Source organism: Calliphora vicina, chromosome 3, assembly GCF_958450345.1.
Source record: "Calliphora vicina chromosome 3, idCalVici1.1, whole genome shotgun sequence".
NCBI classification, from domain to species: domain Eukaryota; kingdom Metazoa; phylum Arthropoda; class Insecta; order Diptera; family Calliphoridae; genus Calliphora; species Calliphora vicina.
In genome coordinates this window covers 3,447,180-3,468,090 of record NC_088782.1, presented here as the reverse complement: position 1 = coordinate 3,468,090, position 20,911 = coordinate 3,447,180, and the positions used below count along the sequence as shown (strand labels likewise).

At 30.5% G+C, this 20,911-nt stretch overlaps 1 protein-coding gene across 1 annotated transcript; it reads right to left on the bottom strand.

The window, feature by feature from the left end:
* Positions 1–728: 728 nt before the first annotated feature.
* Positions 729–19,761, bottom strand: Rsph3 (Radial spoke head protein 3). The gene is made up of 6 exons (XM_065503914.1): positions 19,192–19,761; positions 16,302–16,677; positions 16,118–16,244; positions 2,536–2,623; positions 1,726–2,141; positions 729–1,648 (listed from the first exon to the last, which is right to left on the bottom strand). The coding sequence occupies exons 1-6, from the start codon at positions 19,759–19,761 to the stop codon at positions 1,156–1,158; spliced, it is 2,070 nt and encodes a 689-aa protein (XP_065359986.1). The 3' UTR covers positions 729–1,155.
* Positions 19,762–20,911: the final 1,150 nt, after the last annotated feature.

Sequence of the window (20,911 nt, the reverse complement as noted above, 5' to 3'; positions counted from 1 at the left end):
AATGTTCAATTTCTGAATTGTTAACTTTACATTGTGGGCTCCATTAATCTTGATTTTTCATCTTGAACTGAAGAGCTTTGTTAGCCATTTTTAGAGGATGCTTATAATACAATAAAATATTAGTTTTTGTATTCTCTTAATTATATTCAAAACTTGCTTCATCTTTGAGCGAATACTGAATTCTGCTATTAGGACGATTTTTGACCTAATCGGGTTGGACTCAACACCTAACTACACCATTTACAATTGTATTTAAAAAAAATCAGAAAATTCGAATTGAATTTCAGAATATTCCTATTCAGAATTTTCCAATTTTATTTCAGAAATTCTCATTTGTATTTCAGAAAATTGTAATAGCAATACCACTGGAATTTTATGAAATATACAAATAAAAATTTCGGAAAAACAATTGGAAAATTCTGAAATACAATCAGAAATTTAATAGGAATTTTCTGAATTATAATTAGAAAATACAATAAAAATACAACTGGAAATGGTGTAGAACATAAAGTGGCTAAACGCCTGCGTTTTAGAATTAGCTGTGGAACTAATAATTTTTTTCTGGGATCTTCTTGAATTTAAAAATGCATTTAAGGATATAGTACATATAGCCAAACTACTAAAAAAGTACCTCAAAAAATTAGAAACTATTCCATTTGGAATTTAGTTCCAGACTTCTTCAAAATGTCGCCAGTTCCAAGTTAACGATAAATTAATACTAATATTGATTTGTTTGTGTTAAATTTTATATACATTTATTACTTTAACAAAAATATTATAAATCCTAAATGGATAAACTTCTTAAAAATCAAACCTCAAGCTACAATTACAGTTGCAGTGTGTTTAATTTGTAAAAGGTTTTTGTTTAAGTTTTCAATAATCATTAAAGACAAAGATACATATGTTTTGTTTTGTTTGTTTTTGTTTAAAAGTACTAACAATTTTGATTTAATTTTTGATTTTATTGAGAAAAGTAACCTTCATGTGTGCTTTTCTTAGAAATGATAATGATTTTAGTTACATATGTATATCCAAAATTTTTAGAGGAAATTAAAACTTAGTAACATTAATCAATAGTTGTTAAATGAAGCCAGTTTTAATTAGCGAAATAAAATAAAAAAGGTAATAATTTAGATATTTCGTTTAGTTTTTGTTCTATGATACATCTGGTGGACAACGTGGCTGGTGTGGCTCTGCTTCCGTTTCACACAATTCCTCAGCGTTATGTTCTTCTTCGTCTAAGAGCTGTAATGTGGGGGGTGGTGTGTCTTCTTTGTAACCAGCATAGGTTTCGGCACGTTGCTTAATGATCTCTTGTATGATGACCGTAAGTATTTCCCGGGAATCAACTATTTGACCCACTTCTTCGGCCACTTCGGCAGACAGCCAAGGGCAAATGGTCTTCATTAGTTGTTCTTTTTTGGCGGCATCTGTAGCCGGTTCCAGACTATCCAAGACTTCGGGCAAAATGCTGGCAATATGGCCTTGCAGTAATTTGGCGGCTGTAACTCCACGCTGCATTTCATCGTCCAAGGATTTGGCAATGTTATCTTGACGCAAACGTCTCTGCTTTTCGGCTTGCAATCGCAACTCTTCCTCTTCCAGACGTCGTAGTTCAGCCAATTCTGTTTCACGTTCAGCCAAAAGTCTAAAATATGTAAATAAAAACAGTTAATTTTATTACAGTCAGTCAATTAGCGGAAAATTTTCAGTATGTCCACTTACTGCTGTTGTTTTTGGCGTATGCCGGAAATTTCTTGTTCATGAGCCACCTCCAAAATGCTTAATTCCATAATACTATCAACCATAACATCAATAATTGGCTGGGCCTCGGCATCGAATTGGAAAAGTTCGCCGTCAGCAATTTCTGTGGCTACATCCACGCCTATTTTGGCTGGTATATAAGGAGGTGTTGGTGGTTTCTCTAAAAATAGATCAGTTTGTGTTTCTGTGGAAGTTTCTGGAGGTCTTGCTACCAACTCTTCCAAATATTTATCGGTTTGCACGTCTTCATGTCGCCGTCCCTCTACCGGAGGTGGCGTGCCCAAAACATTGCGCTGGTTCCTGTGTGTGACATTCTTTTTGCGTAAAACTTGTCGCCTACGATATTCGGCTGCCTTATCAAAGGGATCATAATCTCCCTGTACAAAAAACACAAATGACACATTAAATATACAATAATAAAATAAACAGTTTAATAAAAAACGAGGTGTTGCAGCCATTTGTTTTTTTATTTGCAAAAAATATTACAAAAATAGCAGAGAATTTTGAAAATTGAAACGTCATATTATTTTAATGTATTTTTGGCTACGAAATACATAAATTTTATTTATTAATGGTCTGCAAACATGCCAACGTAATTAATTTGTTAAATTATATGAATATATCTACAAACGTTTGATTGAAAAATAGGACATTTAAATGCGAGGGTTGCAATTCTACGAATTTGTCCAAATTGATTAATTTGCAAATTTAAATTCTACAATAAATTTCTTTAATAATAGAGATTTTGAAAAATGCTTTGATACTACCTACCAACAATTGATTTCCGACAAAATTACTGCCTCTTACAATTCGCCTCTCATGCATAACATTTTTATAGGGTTCGGGAGGTGGAGTTTCTCTGAAATTAAACAAATTAAAATAAACTTAATTGCCAGTTAACACTTGAACACTTCCACACACTTAAACAATTAACAATTAAATTTTGTTTAAGGACACTTTGACCTTTCATGTTGTTTTTGTTTTTTTTTTGAAATTCTAAATTTAATTTTGTGTGTTTAAGATGAAAAATTACGTAATTCTGAATTTGTTTACATTCTTACTTACTTATTTAATTTTTACTTAATTTAAGCCGATACACAAATTCTTTATTTAAAAAATAATTCATTTATTTAAAGAAAGTCATGACCTATGCAAATTTGTTGTTTTTCTTTCATTTAGTTTTGCAAAAGTTTCAAAGACCGGAAGTTAAGAAATAAAAAATAACAACTTTACATTTGTTGGTAACAACAACTCGTCGGACATGTGTACAGTTAGAGAAATTTAAGTGGTTAATTAATGTCTTCTTCTCCAACATTTCGAAAGCAACATTAAATTGAAAACCTGGTTTATTCTAAACAAAAATATTTTTTAGTTTTTTTTTTTTTTAACTCAATATGCTATTGAATACCACTTTTGTATTGATATTGGTAATTTGAGGAACAGCAAGGTATGGGTTAGACCACTCTTGCGCTGATGGCTTCATATATGTAGGAATGGCAAAGAATACAGTATTTGACAGGGGAAAAGGGCAGAACGTTCGGCTAGGTTGATATGACAGAGGAGACAGGACGGAACAGGAACACGAGTATAAAAGACAAACATTTGGGAAAGTAATTATTCAGTTGTTAGTCAGTTGTGGATTTCAGTCACTGAGTGAGAGTTACTCAGAGTGACAAATGTAAATGTTCATGATCGCATTAGAGTAATTTGGGTTATTGTTTATTAATTTAAGTAACATGTAAAAAAAATGTAGAGTTTTTTGAATGAATTTGAATCGGAAGAAGTGGAGAGATATTGGATCAAATAATTAAGCAAGAAAGAGAAATAAAGTTCTACAATTGGAAGTTAAGCCAGAGAGATAGAGAAGGAAAGATAGGTTTCTACATATATACCCTTGACACTCATGGAGAAGAATGGAATAAATATGTATGTATGTACATCAGTGTGACCATTTTGGCATTTTTGCAGCTAGATTTAACAGTTTTTATTTTGATTTAACATTTGGCATTTTGTTTTTATTTTTCATTTTTACAATTAAAATTTGATTGATTGTACACTGTATAAGTTACAAAACATTTATTTTGATATATATCCCACTCGCATCCCACTAAGCGACTAAAACCCTCTTAAAGGAACGGACCTAAGCTTTCTTTTGAGCAAAAAAAAAAAAAAAATTAAAAAAGGAACAAAGTTAGATTTTGCAAAAAAATGTCAAAAATTGTATGTCTTGTTACGTTTTAACCTTTTCAAAACGTTTGATTTATTTCCTTTAAATAAACCGGATACTTTTGATTGCAAATAAAAGCCGTTTAGTAGTTTGAAAATGGTAACAACTCTTTATTTATTCAAATGTACAACAACAACAGAATGAAATAGTCACTCAATGTTTTTTTATACACGTTTGTAAATTCGCAGAAATACAGACACACTTTAAGGCACTCAGTTGATGTTTATTCGAAAAGCGTCTCTGATAAACTCACTCACGACTGCAACCTCTGCCACTATTTATAACACTGCCATCTGCACTCTAGATTGTTCTTTAACTGTCAAAGTTCGAATATTCTAGATCTTACTAATACATACGCCATCTGTGGTGTACTTTCTACAATGTTCTTTAAATGAATATTCGAATTCGAATACATCGTTGCCAACTTACGATCAAATCAACTTAAAGCTTTTATTTAATAATGCCCACATATATGTTACAGTTTGTTATTACAGCACTGTTATTTGAAAGCATTATGCTACTTTTAAATCAACCCTTAAAATCGTTACATTTGTATTCAAGTACAATTTCGTAACAATATTTATTTTGATAGATATCCCACTATCGTCCAATAAGCGACCAAAAAAGTCTTCAAGGAAAAGACTTAAGCTTTCTTTGGAGCTTATTTGCAAAAAAAGTCAACAAAGTTTTAGATTTTGCAAAAAAGTCAAAAATAGTTTGTTTTGAGTTACAAAATATTTATTTTGACAGATATCGAACTCGCATCCCACTAAGCGACCAATTAGGTCTTCAAATAAAATATCTAATATTTCTTTTAAGAAAAAAAGGGCCCATTTTGAAAAAAAGTCAAAAAAGTTTTTGATTTCGGAAAAAAATATTAAAATTTTGTTTTTTTTTTTTTTGTAAATATTTTTTTTTGAAAGATTGGAGAAATAGCTATCTAAACTGTTTGGGACACATTTTGCTAAGAACAATAGGTAATAAGTTACATGGATAAGAAAAAACACATGTTTGGACAATATGTCAAATTTTGAACCCCTCTAACTCAGAGAGTTCTTGCCCGATCTTGTTGAAAATTTGTGTCTGAATTACTATTCAATAGGTCTAGCCTTGGTGCATCCCGATCGGAAGACATCGATTTTAAAAGTTGGTTCACTTGACGTGAAATCCCCCCATATGTGTAAAAACTGAAAAATATTCATATATTTTTAATTTTTGTTTTTTAATTTTAATTTACGATTCTTGAAGAGAATAAATAATTTGTTTTGTTTTTGAGTTCGATGTGGTTTTATTTATATAATCAAACATAATTTGTAGAAACAGCGGTAAAAATAGTGAAGAATTTCTTCATTACATTATTAAAAAAATTTTAGCATTATTTTTGGCATTTAAAAATCCATTTAGCATTATTTTGGATAGGATTTAGCTGCAAAAATGTTTGAGACCTGGTCACACTGATGTACATAGAACGGAAGGAGAGAGAAATGTCAACGGAAGAAATTATACAAAATTACTCTTTTTTCACATAAATAGGAGATATAATAACAAAATACATGGCAATACATTCCTATGAATTAGGTTTTTGACAACAGACTTTCAGTTTTGGTGAAGGGTATAATAAATGTAGAAATTCGTTTCTAATAAAATTATCAAAGATGAACATTTTTTTAGCTCAAAATTTCGATTATTCTAGAATTATTAATCGAATATTTTTTTATTCTGTATTAAAAAAATTTATTAATTCGAATAAAAAAAAATATTTGTTTTCCTCGATTATTCGAATGACAAACCTAATCAGTACATGTGTAATAGTGGTGTAGGGTAAAAAATAAACAAAAAAATATTTGTTTTCAACTGGTTGAGTTGTTACAAAGAAAATACGTTTACGACTGAAATTATAAATTCTACAAAAATAATACTCATACCACTGGTAGTCCATTGACATATGTTTTAATTTGTTGTACTATGGGTGGTATGAGTAATAAATATTTCTCTAATAACCCTGTCCAATAAATTGAGACTTTTTGATTGGCACAGAATAGCTACCCTATATTCTGAAAGGTCATGTTGAGTAGATCATTTTTGTAGAAAAAACTTATAGTCCAGCTGGATCAAAGTTTTAATTTTTTAAAACATAAAAAATACGTCCAATTTTACATGTTCCAACTTTGGATGCGTGTAACTTTTTATAGGGACGAGATAACTGTTTTGATTTTATTCAGAATTTTATAGCAAAAAAAATTTCGACCCTCCAACAAAAAGATCGAGCTGAATTAAAAAAAACTAAATAAATAAATCTAAATATGTCTTGAACTAAAAGCGATAACTTGTTTTTCGTAGATTTTCTTAAGTACTATTTATATTTTAAATTTCAGCTCAGTCAGATCATATTTGGATTTTTGTTGATTCTTTAAAAAAATGTGAGGCCCAAGGTGGCTTTTAATTTTTCTAATTAACCGTAAAGAGCTTTATTTTCAACTTTGGTATCTTGTCGTTGAATATTTTAATCCTCAAATGTCCCTTTTGAAAGGACTTTTTTTTGATTTACTCAAAAAAGGTTCAAATTGACCCCTAAATAGAGGCGATAGAGGGTTAAGATCTTCCACAAAAATGATCGCCATACAATTCCACAATATAACTCTGACAATAAGAATTCACTCAGACATTAACTTACAACATTTTTTTCAGTTAGTATAATGATCCATGCTCGATCAAAAAATTAAAACTTTGACCCACTGTAAAAAAAAATTCAGACCAGCTGGACTATAAGTTTGTTCTACAAAAATGATCTACTCAACATGACCTTTCAGAATTATAGGATCGCTATTCTTTTCAAAAATGCTGTTGGACAGTGTAGTTAATTTATAATTTCTACAATTTTTCAATAAGATCGGTCAAGTACTCTCTGAGTTGGCCAAATTTGACATTTTGGCCAAACATATGATTTTTTTCATCCATGTAACTTATTACCTATTGTTCTTAGTAAAATGTGTCCCAAATAGTTTAGATAGCTATTTCTCGAATCTTTCAAAAAAATATTTAAAAAAAAAATAAAAAAATTTTAATATTTTTTTTCAAAAATCAAAAACATTTTTGAATTTTTTTTAAAATGCGCCCTTTTTTTCTCTTAAAATAAAGCTTAGATATTTTCCAATAAGACCTATTTGGTCGCTTAGTGGGATGCGAGTTCGATATCTCTCTAAATAAATGTTTTGTTACTCAAGCAATTTTTGACTTTTTTTGCAAAATCAAAAGCTTTGTTGACATTTTTTTTCAAAATGGTCACTTTTTTTAATTATTTTTTTTTACTCAAAAAAAACCTTAGATATTTTCCTTGAAGATCTATTTGATCTCGTAGTGGGATGTGAGTTCGATATCTATAAAAATAAATGTTTTGTAACTCAAAACATGCAATTTTTTTTTTTTTGCAAATGGGTCCTTTTTTATAAAATTTTTTTTTGCTCAAAAGAAAGCTTGGCTCTTTTCCTATAATACCTAAAAGCTCTTAAAGGAATAGACCAAAGCTTTCTTTTGAGCAAAAAAATTAAAAATGGCCCCTTTTGGAAAAAAATTCGATTTTGCAAAAAAAAAAATATTAAAAAAGGGACCCATTTTGGAAAAAAGTTAGGGAGTCAAATTTTGACCCCCTATAACTCAGAGAGTTCTTGACCGATCTTATTGAAAAATTGTGTCTGAATTACTATCCAATAAGTCTAACCTCACTTAACGTGAAATCCCCCATATACATACATATTTGTTAGAATTTTAGAAAATACATTTAGCAGTTTGGTTACTTGTTTAGTATTGTATTTCTCTCTGTGTATATTCTACAGACGAATTACGTACGGAGGTAAATATTTAAGAAAAACCTTTATATTTTTAAATTGAGTAAAAATAAACCGCTGACTATTTAATTTCTTCTCCATAAGAAAGTTCCACACACAGAAAATTAAATCCAATATGAGTATGGAAAAAACCTTGTATTAGTTTTAAACTGAATACATATGTAAAAATGTACTCAACGCTCTTAGTGTTTTAAATTTAAATACAATCCTGACAATGTTAGTGTGAATGTATGTGAATAAGCGCTAAATAAATACAGTTACATTTACAGTTGCAGTTGCAGAGTACAATTTGTTTTTATTTTCCCAGGATATTCAACTGTTTCGTTGATAAATTTATTTATGCCATAAATATTTAATGATTAAGTCCTTTTTTTAGGTTTGTTTTGTTGTCTTTTTGTTTTTTTGTTAGTGGGTTTTTACATGTTTTTTATCTCTTTAAATTGTAATAGATTTATTCATTGATAATTAGAGTGAGTGAGTGTTGCTTAGCTCATGGGTTATTTCGTTTGGTGTTCGTGATTTGACGCATATGACACAATTTCCATTTAATTGTTCTCCCTAGCGGGGCATTAGTTATGTAGGTTCTTTATTTTATATGCACATGAATAAAATAAATGTCCTGGTTTATTTTTTAGTTTTTATTTTTATGATAGAAAATTGTCGTTTATGAGTGATGAGTTTACTGGACTCTTTTTTTTTTCGTTGTTGTATTAAGGACATAAAACTAAGAAAAACAAAACTGATTTGAAAACAAAATAATTATACGCTCTTAATATTTTATTAGCCTACATATTGGTTATACTAAATACTAGTATTTAACTGTATATCTAAATATATTTTAGGGTCAACAATAACAACAATGAAATACTCACATGTACTATATTACTAAATACATATATAAAGTGGTTAATCATTTAATTCGATAAATTCATTTAAATAATACTTTTTTCAATATAAAACAATTTACTTTAGAAAATTAAGTTAAAAAGAAAACGAAACAAATCCCATGAAATGAAAACACAATGATTGGGTGCTTATTAGGGGTTGTCAATTATTCCAGTTTTATTTTAATCGAATAAAAGTTTAAATTTCTATTAATTGAATAAAATAAATTAAAGATTAGATAATGTTTAATAACACTGTAGAACAGCATTTTTGAAATAGAATAGAAAGGGTCAAAGTTTTAATTTTTTGATTGAAGGGGATTATTATTCTAAATGAAAAAATTCTTATTATCAGAGTTATATTGTGAAATTTTATGGGGATCATTTTTGTTGAAGATCTTAACCCTCTAACCCCTCTTTTTAGGGTTAAATTTTAACCTTTCTTCGAGAAAATCACAAAAAGTCCTTTCAAAAGGGACATTTAATGATTTCAATATGCTACGAAAATTGTGGCCGAAAAATTTCCGTGGTGGTCACCAAAGTTGTACATAAAGATTTTTACGCTTAACCCTCCCTCATGCACATGTTCCGATAGTCACGTACGTAGCGCATGTATCTGGCCAGATACACTATGTATTTCAGAACATTTATATGAAAAATATGCTATTTTAGTGATAATATTATATTGTTATATTGTTATCACGCCAGGCAGATATATATTTTGTATTTTTTTTGTTCTTAGTTCATGCTAAACCACCTACCCGTGCAAAAAAATTTAATGAGAAATAAAACAAGAAAAATTTTATTTTTGTGTTTAATTTCAAAAAAATATTGTAATTATTGTTTCAAGTTCGAATTTTTATTTTACAATGAAGAAAAATATTTTTTTCTTTTCATACAAATTATTCAATGCTTATAATATAATTACAAAATTTAATAATTAAAGTATAAACAAAGTATTTTATTTCTACACTCCTCCTCTTTGTTTACAAATTATATAAGTCCTAAAAGTTTTCTTAACATTAACAATCGTGTTTTAGCAAGTGGTTTTGTTAGAATATCTGCTATCATTATATCAGTAGGACAATACTTAAGGTTTATAAACTTTTGAATACAATAATCCTTTACAAAATGATATTTTATGTCAACATGTTTTGTTCTAGCATTAAATTTTTCATTTAAAACCATCTTAATGCAACTCTGATTATCTTCCATAATTGTAATCGGTGTATTTACTTTATTATTCATTTCTTGAAGTAGTCCATGAATCCACTTTGCTTCTTTACATGCTTCTGACAATGCTATGAATTCGGCTTCAGCTGTAGAGAGTGAAACACAACTTTGCTTTCGACATGACCAGCTAACAACTCCACCATTTAAATAAAATGCGTAACCACTATGCGATTTCCTATCAATTTTATTTTCAGCCCAGTCTGCATCCACATATCCATATAACTGATTATTTTCTGATGTACTACTTAATCTTAACGATAATTTTGCTGATCCTTTCAGATACTTCATAACTCTCTTTACTTCCTTCCAGTCTTCTTTAGTTGGTGCTTGAGTTTTCTGAGCTAATATTGCTATACTTGCTGTAATATCTGGTCTTGTATTTACTGATAAATATAGAAGTGATCCAATAGCTTTTTGATACAGCTTATTGTCTAAAAGTATTTCTGATTCTCCAATTTTGTTATATGAAGGTATTAATGGAATATCTGAAGATTTTGAGTCTTGAAGTCCAAATTCATTTATAATTTTCTTGATATATTGTTCTTGACTAATTAAATAATGACCTTCTTCATCTTTTGTAACTTCCATTCCGAGATAGTGTTTAATTGGTCCCAAATTAGACATAGTGAATTTTGAACATAACATTTTAAAAATTTCTTCAATAAATTTTATATCTTTACTTGCCACAATCATATCATCAACATATACCAAAATATAATCTACATTCTCTTTTGATTTTCTTATATATAAACAAGGGTCCATTGAACTTTGACTAAATTTGAATTCGGTTAATGCCTTATGAATACATTGATTCCACGAACGAGCAGCTTGTTTCAAACCATATAAACTCTTTTTAAGTAAGCATACTTTATTTGGATACTCTTTTGACATAAACCCTGGAGGCTGCTTCATATATATCGTTTCATTCAAATCCCCATTCAAGAATGCTGTCTTCACATCAAAATGATATAAATTCATTTTCTCTTTTCCAGCTATCGACAATAAAATCCTTGTTGTTGTTTGCTTAACAACTGGAGCAAATACTGCATCATAATCAATACCAAATTTCTGATTATATCCTTGAGCCACAAGTCTAGCTTTAAATCTTTCAATTTCTCCTTTTTCATTTGTCTTTTTCTTATATACCCATTTGCAACCAATTGCTTTGCGATCTGAAGGAAGATCAACAAGAACCCAAGTATTATTTTCTTTTATCGATTTCAGCTCCTCCTGCATAGCACCAATCCACTGTGACTTCTCCTCCTTAATTGAAATGGCTTCATTGAAATTATTTGGATCTGGTGATATAATGGCAGAATTGATTTGAAATCGACTTGGAAGTACTCCTTTATTGACTCTATTAGACACGCGTCGAACAGCATCAGGACTTTGAATAGCATCTTCAAATGTTTCTCCAGTACCAGACCATTCAGAATCAGAAATTTGGTTATCAGTTGTAAAACTGTCTACACTTACTACCGTATTTTCTGAAATGTCATCAGTATCTTCAAAATAATTGCTCTCGTCTGGATTTGCTACTTCATTTTCGACATTTTCTACTTCATTTTGGGTTTCATCAATATTTTCTAAATGTTCTTCATTATCATGAGTAATATTCATAGGCAAATAAACAACTTCCTTATTATTATCTTGAATTTCATTATGAAAACTGTTGTTACAATTATCTATAGAATCTATGAAAACAACATCACGAGAAATCTGTACCTTATTAATTTTTGGATCTAAAATTCTGAATCCTTTTGAATTAAAATCATATCCAATAAAAACTTTACGGATCGCCTTTAAATCAAGCTTCTTCCTTTTTTCTTTTGGAACATGTACATAACATAAGGATCCAAATGTGTGAAAGTTCTTTAGTGATGGTTTCTTTCCATATCTCATTTCGAAAGGCGTTTTTGATATACTCCTTGAAGGTAGACGATTTTGAATATAACATGCCATCATTAAAGCCTCACCCCAAAAATGTTTGTTTAAACCTGAATCAATCAACATACATTTCACCATTTCTATTAAAGTACGATTCTTTCTTTCTGCGACCCCATTTTGCTGTGGACTATATGGTACGCTATATTGAATTTTAGTTCCACATTTTGATAAGAATTGTTTAACTTTTTCGCCTATATATTCTCCACCTCTGTCTGATCTTATAGCTTTTGGATAATGACCGACTTGATTCTTTATTAAATTCCAAAATTCAACTAATTTGCTATAAACTTCACCTTTTGTCTTTAAAAGATATACTGAACAATATCTGCTATGATCATCGATAAATGTTACAAAATATTTATAACCACTACAAGTTACAGGAGATATAGCGCCACATACGTCAGAATGAATAAGTTCAAAACAATTAGAAGATCTCGAAAAACTTTCTTTCGGAAATGGAGTTCTCGCAAATTTTCATTGTAAACAAATTTCACACGTTTCCTTATCATTCTTGCATTCATTTATTTCTATGTCTGTAGCTAAATCATTTTTTAACAATTGTTTAATACCTCCTTCATTATGATGACCAAGAACTCGATGCCAATAGTGTATACAACCTTTATTACAATTACGAACTGAAAAAACTTTTTCAGAAGTTGCATTAAGTGTGTACAAACTATTTTTAAGATAAGCTTTACAAATAATCTTAGAATTTTTCTCTAAAATACATTCATTTTTAATAAAACTTACAGAATAGCCTTTCTCAGTAATTTTCCTAACTGATAATAAATTTGAATTGAAATCCGGAACATAGTAAACATCACTCACAATTAAGGACATATCTCCAATCTTGATTTTGCACATCCCCTTACCTTTAGCCTGAGAACTGTTTCCATTTGCAACACAAATTGACTGACCTTTATCATTATAGTTGATTTCACTAAATACTTCTTTATCATGGGCAATATGGCAACTTGCGCCCGAATCTATTATCCATGAAGCTTGATTCCCGTTCTCCAAATTAGTCATCAAAACAAATTCATTTTCACCTTTATCTTCTATTTCTTCAATAATGTTTGCAGACTTTTTATTATTTTTACACCACATTTGATATTTATGACAATCTTTTTTAAGGTGACCAGGCTTCTTGCAAAAGAAACAGGATTTGCTTTCTTGTTTCCTCACGGCCTTCGACTTCAAAGCGGAAACATTCGACCCATCATCACGAGACAATTTTTTAAAATATTCTTCTAATAGCTTTCCTTTAACAGTTTCCATTGTCAAATCTTTATCTGGTCTTACCTCAAGAGCAGTAATTAAACCGTCATAGCTTGTTGGTAAACTGCTAAGGATCATTGAAACTTGCCAATCTTCTGAGAAATTCTGATCTCCAATTGCCCGGAGTTTGTCGAATAATTCCATCATAGAATTTATATGAATTTCCATATTCTCACCTTCGCCTAACCGCATGCTGCATATTTTTCGCATTAGGTGCACTTTTGAACTTAATGTAACACGTTCATGTTGGTTTTGCAGTTTACTCCATGCATTTCTGGCTGAGATTTCATTCCGAATATGTATAAGTTGGGAATCTTCGATACACAAACTTAAAACTGCAAATGCTTCCAAATCTTTCTTTCTCCAAGCATCTGTGTCCTGAATTGGCTCTTGAATCACGGACCACAGATCTTCCTTTATTAGATACATCTTCATCTTGAATTTCCAATTATAATAATTGTCTTGATTCAGCTTTTCTATTCCATAAAATCTGCTTTCGCTCATCTTGATTTATTACCCTTGATTTCTTGATATCCTTTATTGAATGTAATCCTTAAAAAATGCGTCTTATGAAACAACAATGGCCCATAACCTATTGTAATTATTGTTTCAAGTTCGAATTTTTATTTTACAATGAAGAAAAATATTTTTTTCTTTTCATACAAATTATTCAATGCTTATAATATAATTACAAAATTTAATAATTAAAGTATAAACAAAGTATTTTATTTCTACAAAAAATAGTTGTTCATTTCAATTAAATTTAGTAGTTATAAAGTAAGTTTTAATTAATTCTAAATTAAAAAAGTCTTACACAGCTTCAGGTAAGCAACTAAAAAAAATAAAAAATACCAATAAAGTACAGTACTCTTCTCACAAAATGTGGGTGTATCTGGCCAGATACATGCGCTACGAATACGATGTATAGATGAAAAAATCCACATAAATTTTGTTTGTTGTTTTTTTTTTTAATGTGTTTTTTCATAAAACGATACCTAACAATATTTGTAGAGGGTACCTGGAGATTCAAACCCCTAGTCAAATTAGAAATATATTTACATCACATTTAAATTCGTAAAATATCTGGCCAGATACATGTGCATGACGGAGGGTTAATTAGCAAAATTACACGCCACGGTGGGTCTCACATTTTTTAAATATATCGATATTTGCGATAAAATTCCGCATAAAGTAAAAATAACTTGCAAATAGTTATATAAAGTCTCTAAAATATTTTATGAAATTAATGAAAAAATTTAAACTTTTCGCACTGGTTCCTCTCAATTTTGAGCGTCAACTCAAATTTTTTCAATTTTCACTTTTTGCAAGAAATCGATGTGAAGAAGTCATATCTACCCACTGTAAAAATCTGATATCATTTTCACTACTCTTTCGCCAAAAAATACAGTTGTGTCCATACAGTTGTTTCATTGTAATGTAAAACAAAATGTTAAATGTTAAAAACAAAATAGTTTTTTTGCTTCTACTGAACATTTATAAATTTTGAGTTGAATCTCTTTAGAGGATTTGTGCGATTTGTACAATATAAATTTAATCAAAGTATTGGCCACTGTTAATTCTGACCTTTTTCCATCTTTCTGACAACATATGAAACTGCTCCTCTTATGAGGCCAAGAACGAATCAAGCCAATATCGGATACTCTGTTCCAAAGTGAAGCGAATTCCAGAGAGAGCGTTCTGCATTGATCGAAACGATTAGTAGTCGGACGGTGCAAGGTCAGGTCTATAAAGCGGGTGAGGCAAAACTTCCCAACCACTTCATTCTAAATACTTTTTAACAGTTATTGCAACATGTGGTCGTGCGTTGTCATGATGGAATATTAGGGTTTCGTTGCGTTCGGTACTTATTCCATGTGATAGTCTGGCCAGATTTAGGCCCCTTTTACTCCCACCAAATTAGGTGTCGATCTCTTACACTTCGGGTTATCGGAGTGGATCCAATTTTCATGATTTTCTTTTACAGCGATCAAGCAGCATTTCAGATATACAAAATCGTCTTTCAAGATCTCTCAACTTAAATTTGTATGGTACCTAATCTCTCGCACGTTGAAACCGATGAAACACATTCACCGGCATTTTTGTTAAATTAATGAAATAAAGCAAAACTTCCCGCATATGACGCTTTGTAAGTACAAAATTCGACATTTTCAAAGCCAGCAAAAACTACGTTGTTTACACTATAATGTTCAATAAATGACAGATATGTTCCCTTCAAAATGACATATAAGTTATTAGAAACAAAAATTGCGCTCAAAAGATACCCCATCTATTGTAAATCCCAAATTTTTAAATAATTAAATTTTAATTGGAAAATTATTCTAAATATATTGCAGATACTTTAACCTTAGTAATCCAACGATTTTCTTTTTTAACTTAAGTTTCATATTGTTCAGATCTTGGTGAGCTAATACCAAATTGATTGGAAACTGAATGTAAAAAGTCGTTTCTATTTAATAAAATTTCCAATGTAACCATCTTATAATTAAATGTGAAGCTTTCTGCTTGTCTACAGATACAACTTAGATTGATAGCACAGCACACTATCGTTTAGTCTATTGTGGCACATTATAAACAATTGATTGGTTTTGTTTCGTTTCGTTGAGATATTTTTTTCCAAATGTTTGTTTAAAAAATGATTTTTATTTAATTTTAACATGAAAATAATTTTATTCGAGTATTCGAATAATCGACAATTTCTGGACGAATAATTGCTATTATAAATTGAAAAATATTATTCATTCGAATGAAAAATTAATTTTTTCTTCGATTATTCGAATAATTTTTTATTCTAAATTGAAAAAATGTTATTCAGTCGATTAAAAAATATATTTTGTCCTCGATTATTCGAATGACAAACCTAGTGCTTATTTTTGAAGGCATATGCATGTGTGTATATTTGTATATTGTGTAATGATTACCTTTTTGAGCGATTTTGTTTAAGTTGTTGATGAAATTGCTGTTTGCTTATATGCACACCGCCCGGTACAGGTATGGAGGAGGCATATGACCCCCTAACACCATTTAAGGGTAAAGATGTTTTTGCTGCTGCCGCAGTATTATTCGTTGTCGCCATTAAATTCTTATCATTTAAGGCGATCGCACTGGCCCCTCCATCATTTGCAACGTTAGTGCCAACGATGCCGCCACCACCACCACCACTATTATTATTATTATTGTAACTGATGTTGTTGTTGTTACGATATTTGTCCTTGGCCATTGTTAAAGTGTTTCTATTGCTGTAGTTTTGTTCGCTGTTACCTTTTATTTTATGACCATTGTGCGTGTTGTTGTAGTAAGACGTCGGCAACGTCGACGACGTTGTTGTATTGTAAACAACAGGATGTGAGGCATATGCATACAATTGCCGCTTACGTGTTGGCGAAAGAAGTACAATATCTTTTGGCGGTGGCAAGAATATGCCTCTGGGTACAGTGGTAATGAAAAGTGGTCGTTGGTTGAATGTCTCTTGGTTGCTACCCTAGAAAGCCATAGAAAAAAGTTTGTGTTTTTTTTTTTTGGGCAAAATCTTGTAATAGCGACTATGCACTGTAGTTGAGTTTTTATTTGGGAAGTGTAAAATTGAAGATGAGTTGGAATTTAAGTTTACTTGTTTTATATAATACTAGTTGACCGCCCCGGCTTCGCCCGGTGGCATTTACTAATGATAGTTCTTCAAGTTTCTCCAACCCACATACACCCGCCTGTTCTTATTTATTTGCAAATAAAATATCTAAATTTGTACTGCATACTTTAGGGGCTTTTTTATATTACAGTTGACTGGTCTCAAAAAAGCCGGCTTTAGCGGGAATTTTTTTTCTGTACAAATCATGTCCTGAAAATTTCGAATCGAATAAAAATGAAATGGTCCATGGTAATGTCATCACGTGAGAACGAACGGCTGGCTCGATTTGGCAGATTTTTTTTTATTCGATTAGAAATTTTCAGAGATGGTTTGTAAAGAAAAAAAATTCAAAAAATCCGGGTAAAACTCGGAAATTCTTTTTTGTGTGAGTCCTGTCAACTGTAATAAAAAGCCCCCTAAAGTATGCAGTACAAATTTAGATATTTTATTTGCTAATAAATAAGAACAGGCTGGTGTGAGTGGGAAACTTGAAGAACTAACATTAGTAAATGCTACCAGGCGAAGCCGGGGCGTTCAACTAGTTAATAATAAATTTCACACCCTTAGGTCCTTTTGTTTTGGCTCTATCGCACTTAAAATTCAGTTGATGAAAACAATTCAAATATTTGTCTTAAATAGCTGGCCGCCACTGTAGATGGCTGAGATTATGGAAAAAAAACAGGACAACCTCAATTTTTGAACTATGTTTGATTTATATCTGTATTACCCATTAATTAGTCATTAATATAGACAGTGTGGATATCTTATGATAGATATTTCAAGGTCCTTTGCAACTGCGTATATAAGGTCATATTAAGTCGAACTTACTTGTGGGTAAAAATCAAGAAAAATATATTTTAACTCGAATTAACAAAAATAAAAATTTTGTCATAAAATTTATTTTTCACTAATAAATTTAAAAATTTTAGTTTTTTTTAAATTAAAGAAAAAATTAAAAAAGAAATTTTAAAACCAAATATTTTTTTAAAAATTTTAGTTTAAAAAATATAAAAAATAATTTTTTTAAATTTTGTATATATACATACTTACCCCCATTTTCTCAATATCTGGTTATCGTTTTTCGTAACGATAAACCTCCAATTAACATTTTTTTGTATGAGAACTGTCAGTTTATCGTCACGATAAAAAATAACCAGAGATTGAGAAAATGGGGGTTAGCAGAGCTGTCAATGAATCATTCATTTTGAATTAATTCGCGAATCATTCACACAAAAAAATGAATTGAAAGAAATTTGAATCAATTCAAATGAATTTGGTAAAAATTAATTGCAATTCGTTTCCAATTCATTTGAATTGAATTGTTTTGGAATTAATTCAAATGAATTAGAAAAAATAATTAGCAATTCATTTCCAACTCATTTGAATTGACTGAAATTTGAATTGATTTTGTAAGTAAATATACAGTAAGCATCATTGTCGTTTTGTCATTCAACTAATTTTTTATGTAAAAGACAGCAAGCCTTCAAATGCTTGCTGTCTTTTACATAAAAAATTAGTTGAATGTATATTTACAATTGATTCAAATCAAATGAATTAATTAAAAATTTATCTAATTCATAATGAATTAAAAACAAAAAAGAATGATGAGCATTACAGCTCATCTGAACATTGTCATGCCAACAACATCGATTTCGAGGGTATTTCTTAAATACTTTATAAAGTAAAGCGAAACGGATTAATTAATGGTAATTATGTTAAGGTTTTCGCTTGGAAATTAAAAATATTCTGGTTTCCAGGGAGTTTAGTGTTATTTGGAAGCGATAACCTTAACAGAGTTAAATGAACCCATTAATTAATCCGTTTCGCCTTAGTTTATAACGACAGGTAGTATTTTAGAAATACTATAGAAATCGATCATGTCGGCATGACAATTTCCAGATGAGCTGTAATGTTCTTCTGAGAATTGAATGTAGAACGTTTGATTACAGGAAATAGGTCTCATATAGGTTTCATAAGGATTAGTCAATTTTCAATATAACTAAATAATTTGGACCGCAAAATTTGCAGTTAAATATCCATAAAGGCAAGTGATCGGTTCAATTGAATACAATTTTAAGGAAATACATACATATTGTATCAAATTAGTTTTTCTGTGAAGAAATGACATTACATTACAATTCGTATGTTATTTTATGATGTTTTATGAAAGTAAAACAAATATTAAAGCACTGATAATTGTTTTAGATTAGTTGTCTCTACATCAAGTTCAAGGGACTAAAACGAAAAACTTTTAGTAGAACAATTCTTTTAAGCACTGTAAACAATTGAAGTACAAATTTCTTACACCAAATAAAAACCCAATTCTTTAAAAACAGAACAGAAAATTAAAACACTTTATCTTCAGCCTACATGTTGTGAAGAGTTTTTGAAATCACGACTTCCTTGGCTAGAACTCAGATGACTTAATTTGCGATTAAGTTCCTCGGCAAAGTGGCGCGCATTCGAGGCACCCAATTGAGGATATGTTACCGACAATGATGGATTATAGCCAGTAACCATAAGTTCTTGCTCAAGGCCATTGTAAGTTTTCGGCAATGCCGCCTGCTCCGAACGTCTTATGGGGTGCACTATGGCGTTGGGTTTATGAGAGAACGACGAAGATGTAGCGTAATCGTTATTAAGTACGGCAAATGAAGGCACCGATATTGGTAGATTTGAGGTGTAGTTGTAGGATGCCGATAGACCGGAAAAGTGTTGGGTGGGTGTGTAGTCTGAAGCAAAGGAAAATTTCGGTCGAGTAGCGCCTGTAGTTGATGTTGTTGAATCTGGGTTTTCAGTATTCAATTCATCACTGTCATCTAATTGGTTGGGTTCATTTGTAGAGTTAGCTGGGTAAAGAGTGTTTGTAGTGGTTGTTGCAGAAGTGTTGAGGAAGTGATCTGGATTTGTATTTTCCTTGTTGGATTCCAAGTTTTGCATTATTTAATTTATTTTTTTCTTTAACATTTAGTATACGAAACTTAACGGGCTTTTCACATTTTTTCTTTATTTTTAAACCAAATAGTTTTTTTCTTTTAGCATTAAAGCTACTTAACACAATGTTCTTGCACAGTACTTTTACAGAAATCAATAAATGAATACAGCCGGCTTAAGGGATAATGAAAAACTTAAAACGCCACATTTAAAACACAACCGTTGTGACTATAAATGGATGTTACACGGTCAACACTTAGTCACGAAATGACCAAAACATATGCTTTTTACGATATTAAGTTGGCTAGCTGGGCTACTACTGCTGCTAACTAAATGCTCGTCTAAAAGCATTCGTGTGCTCATTGTACTCAGGAAAAATACCGATGGTCATTATGACGACCACTACCACCAATGACTACTTACAGCAACGACAATTTAAAATAGAAAGTATTCCTGTCAGTAGTTCAGGCGCTAGAAATGAGTTGGTTATAATTGCGCAGAATTTCCCTGAAAACAGCTGTTGGGAGGTAGGTAGAGTATTCTTGAGAAACCTCAAGTTTTTAAATGAAAATATACACATTTGTGTTTGTTTCCAACATTAGTAATACCATAATATTCATAATATTCGTGTACTATTATTACAAGTTAAGCGTTAATACTATTTCTTGGCTCTCCACATTGAGTGACCATTGTAGGTATATAAAGTATGTTATTATTATTATTTTAGTTTGCATTTTCTCCCTACTTAAGAAAAGTAATTTTAGTAGTAGTTTTATGCAAATTTTTGTGTTCACCACATGAAATAAATAATAGGAATATTGTACATTTATTATGAAGTTTTCTAGTTTCTTAATAAATCCGTGACTTCCTTTGAACTTTGCCATCCAGTTTAGTGAGTTGGAAAAAAAAAATCACAGAAACCTTTAGGAATTTTCAATGTCAGTGACATAATTGCTGGCCAAGTAATTGACAGTTTGTTTGTGGTTTTTGTTGTTGTTGTTTGTGTTGCCTTATGGATTAGTTCAACTCACTCACTAATATGTTAATCGCTTTCTTATCTGGGCTTCTTTCTTACACTTTTGAAGAAGGCCTTTTGAACAACGCATAAGGGAAATTTCAAGAAAATCGATTACACATGTTTTATAAATAGCAAACA

Excerpts from the sequence above, each read along its gene's own strand:
- Rsph3 (XM_065503914.1), bottom strand. The coding sequence starts at position 19,761 with ATGCAAAACTTGGAATCCAACAAGGAAAATACAAATCCAGATCACTTC. Across the intron at positions 16,678-19,191 it reads TCAAAAACTCTTCACAACAT|GGTAGCAACCAAGAGACATT; the intron begins GTAGGCTGAAGA and ends ATGGCTTTCTAG. Across the intron at positions 2,624-16,117 it reads AAACAAAATCGCTCAAAAAG|AGAAACTCCACCTCCCGAAC; the intron begins GTAATCATTACA and ends GTTTAATTTCAG.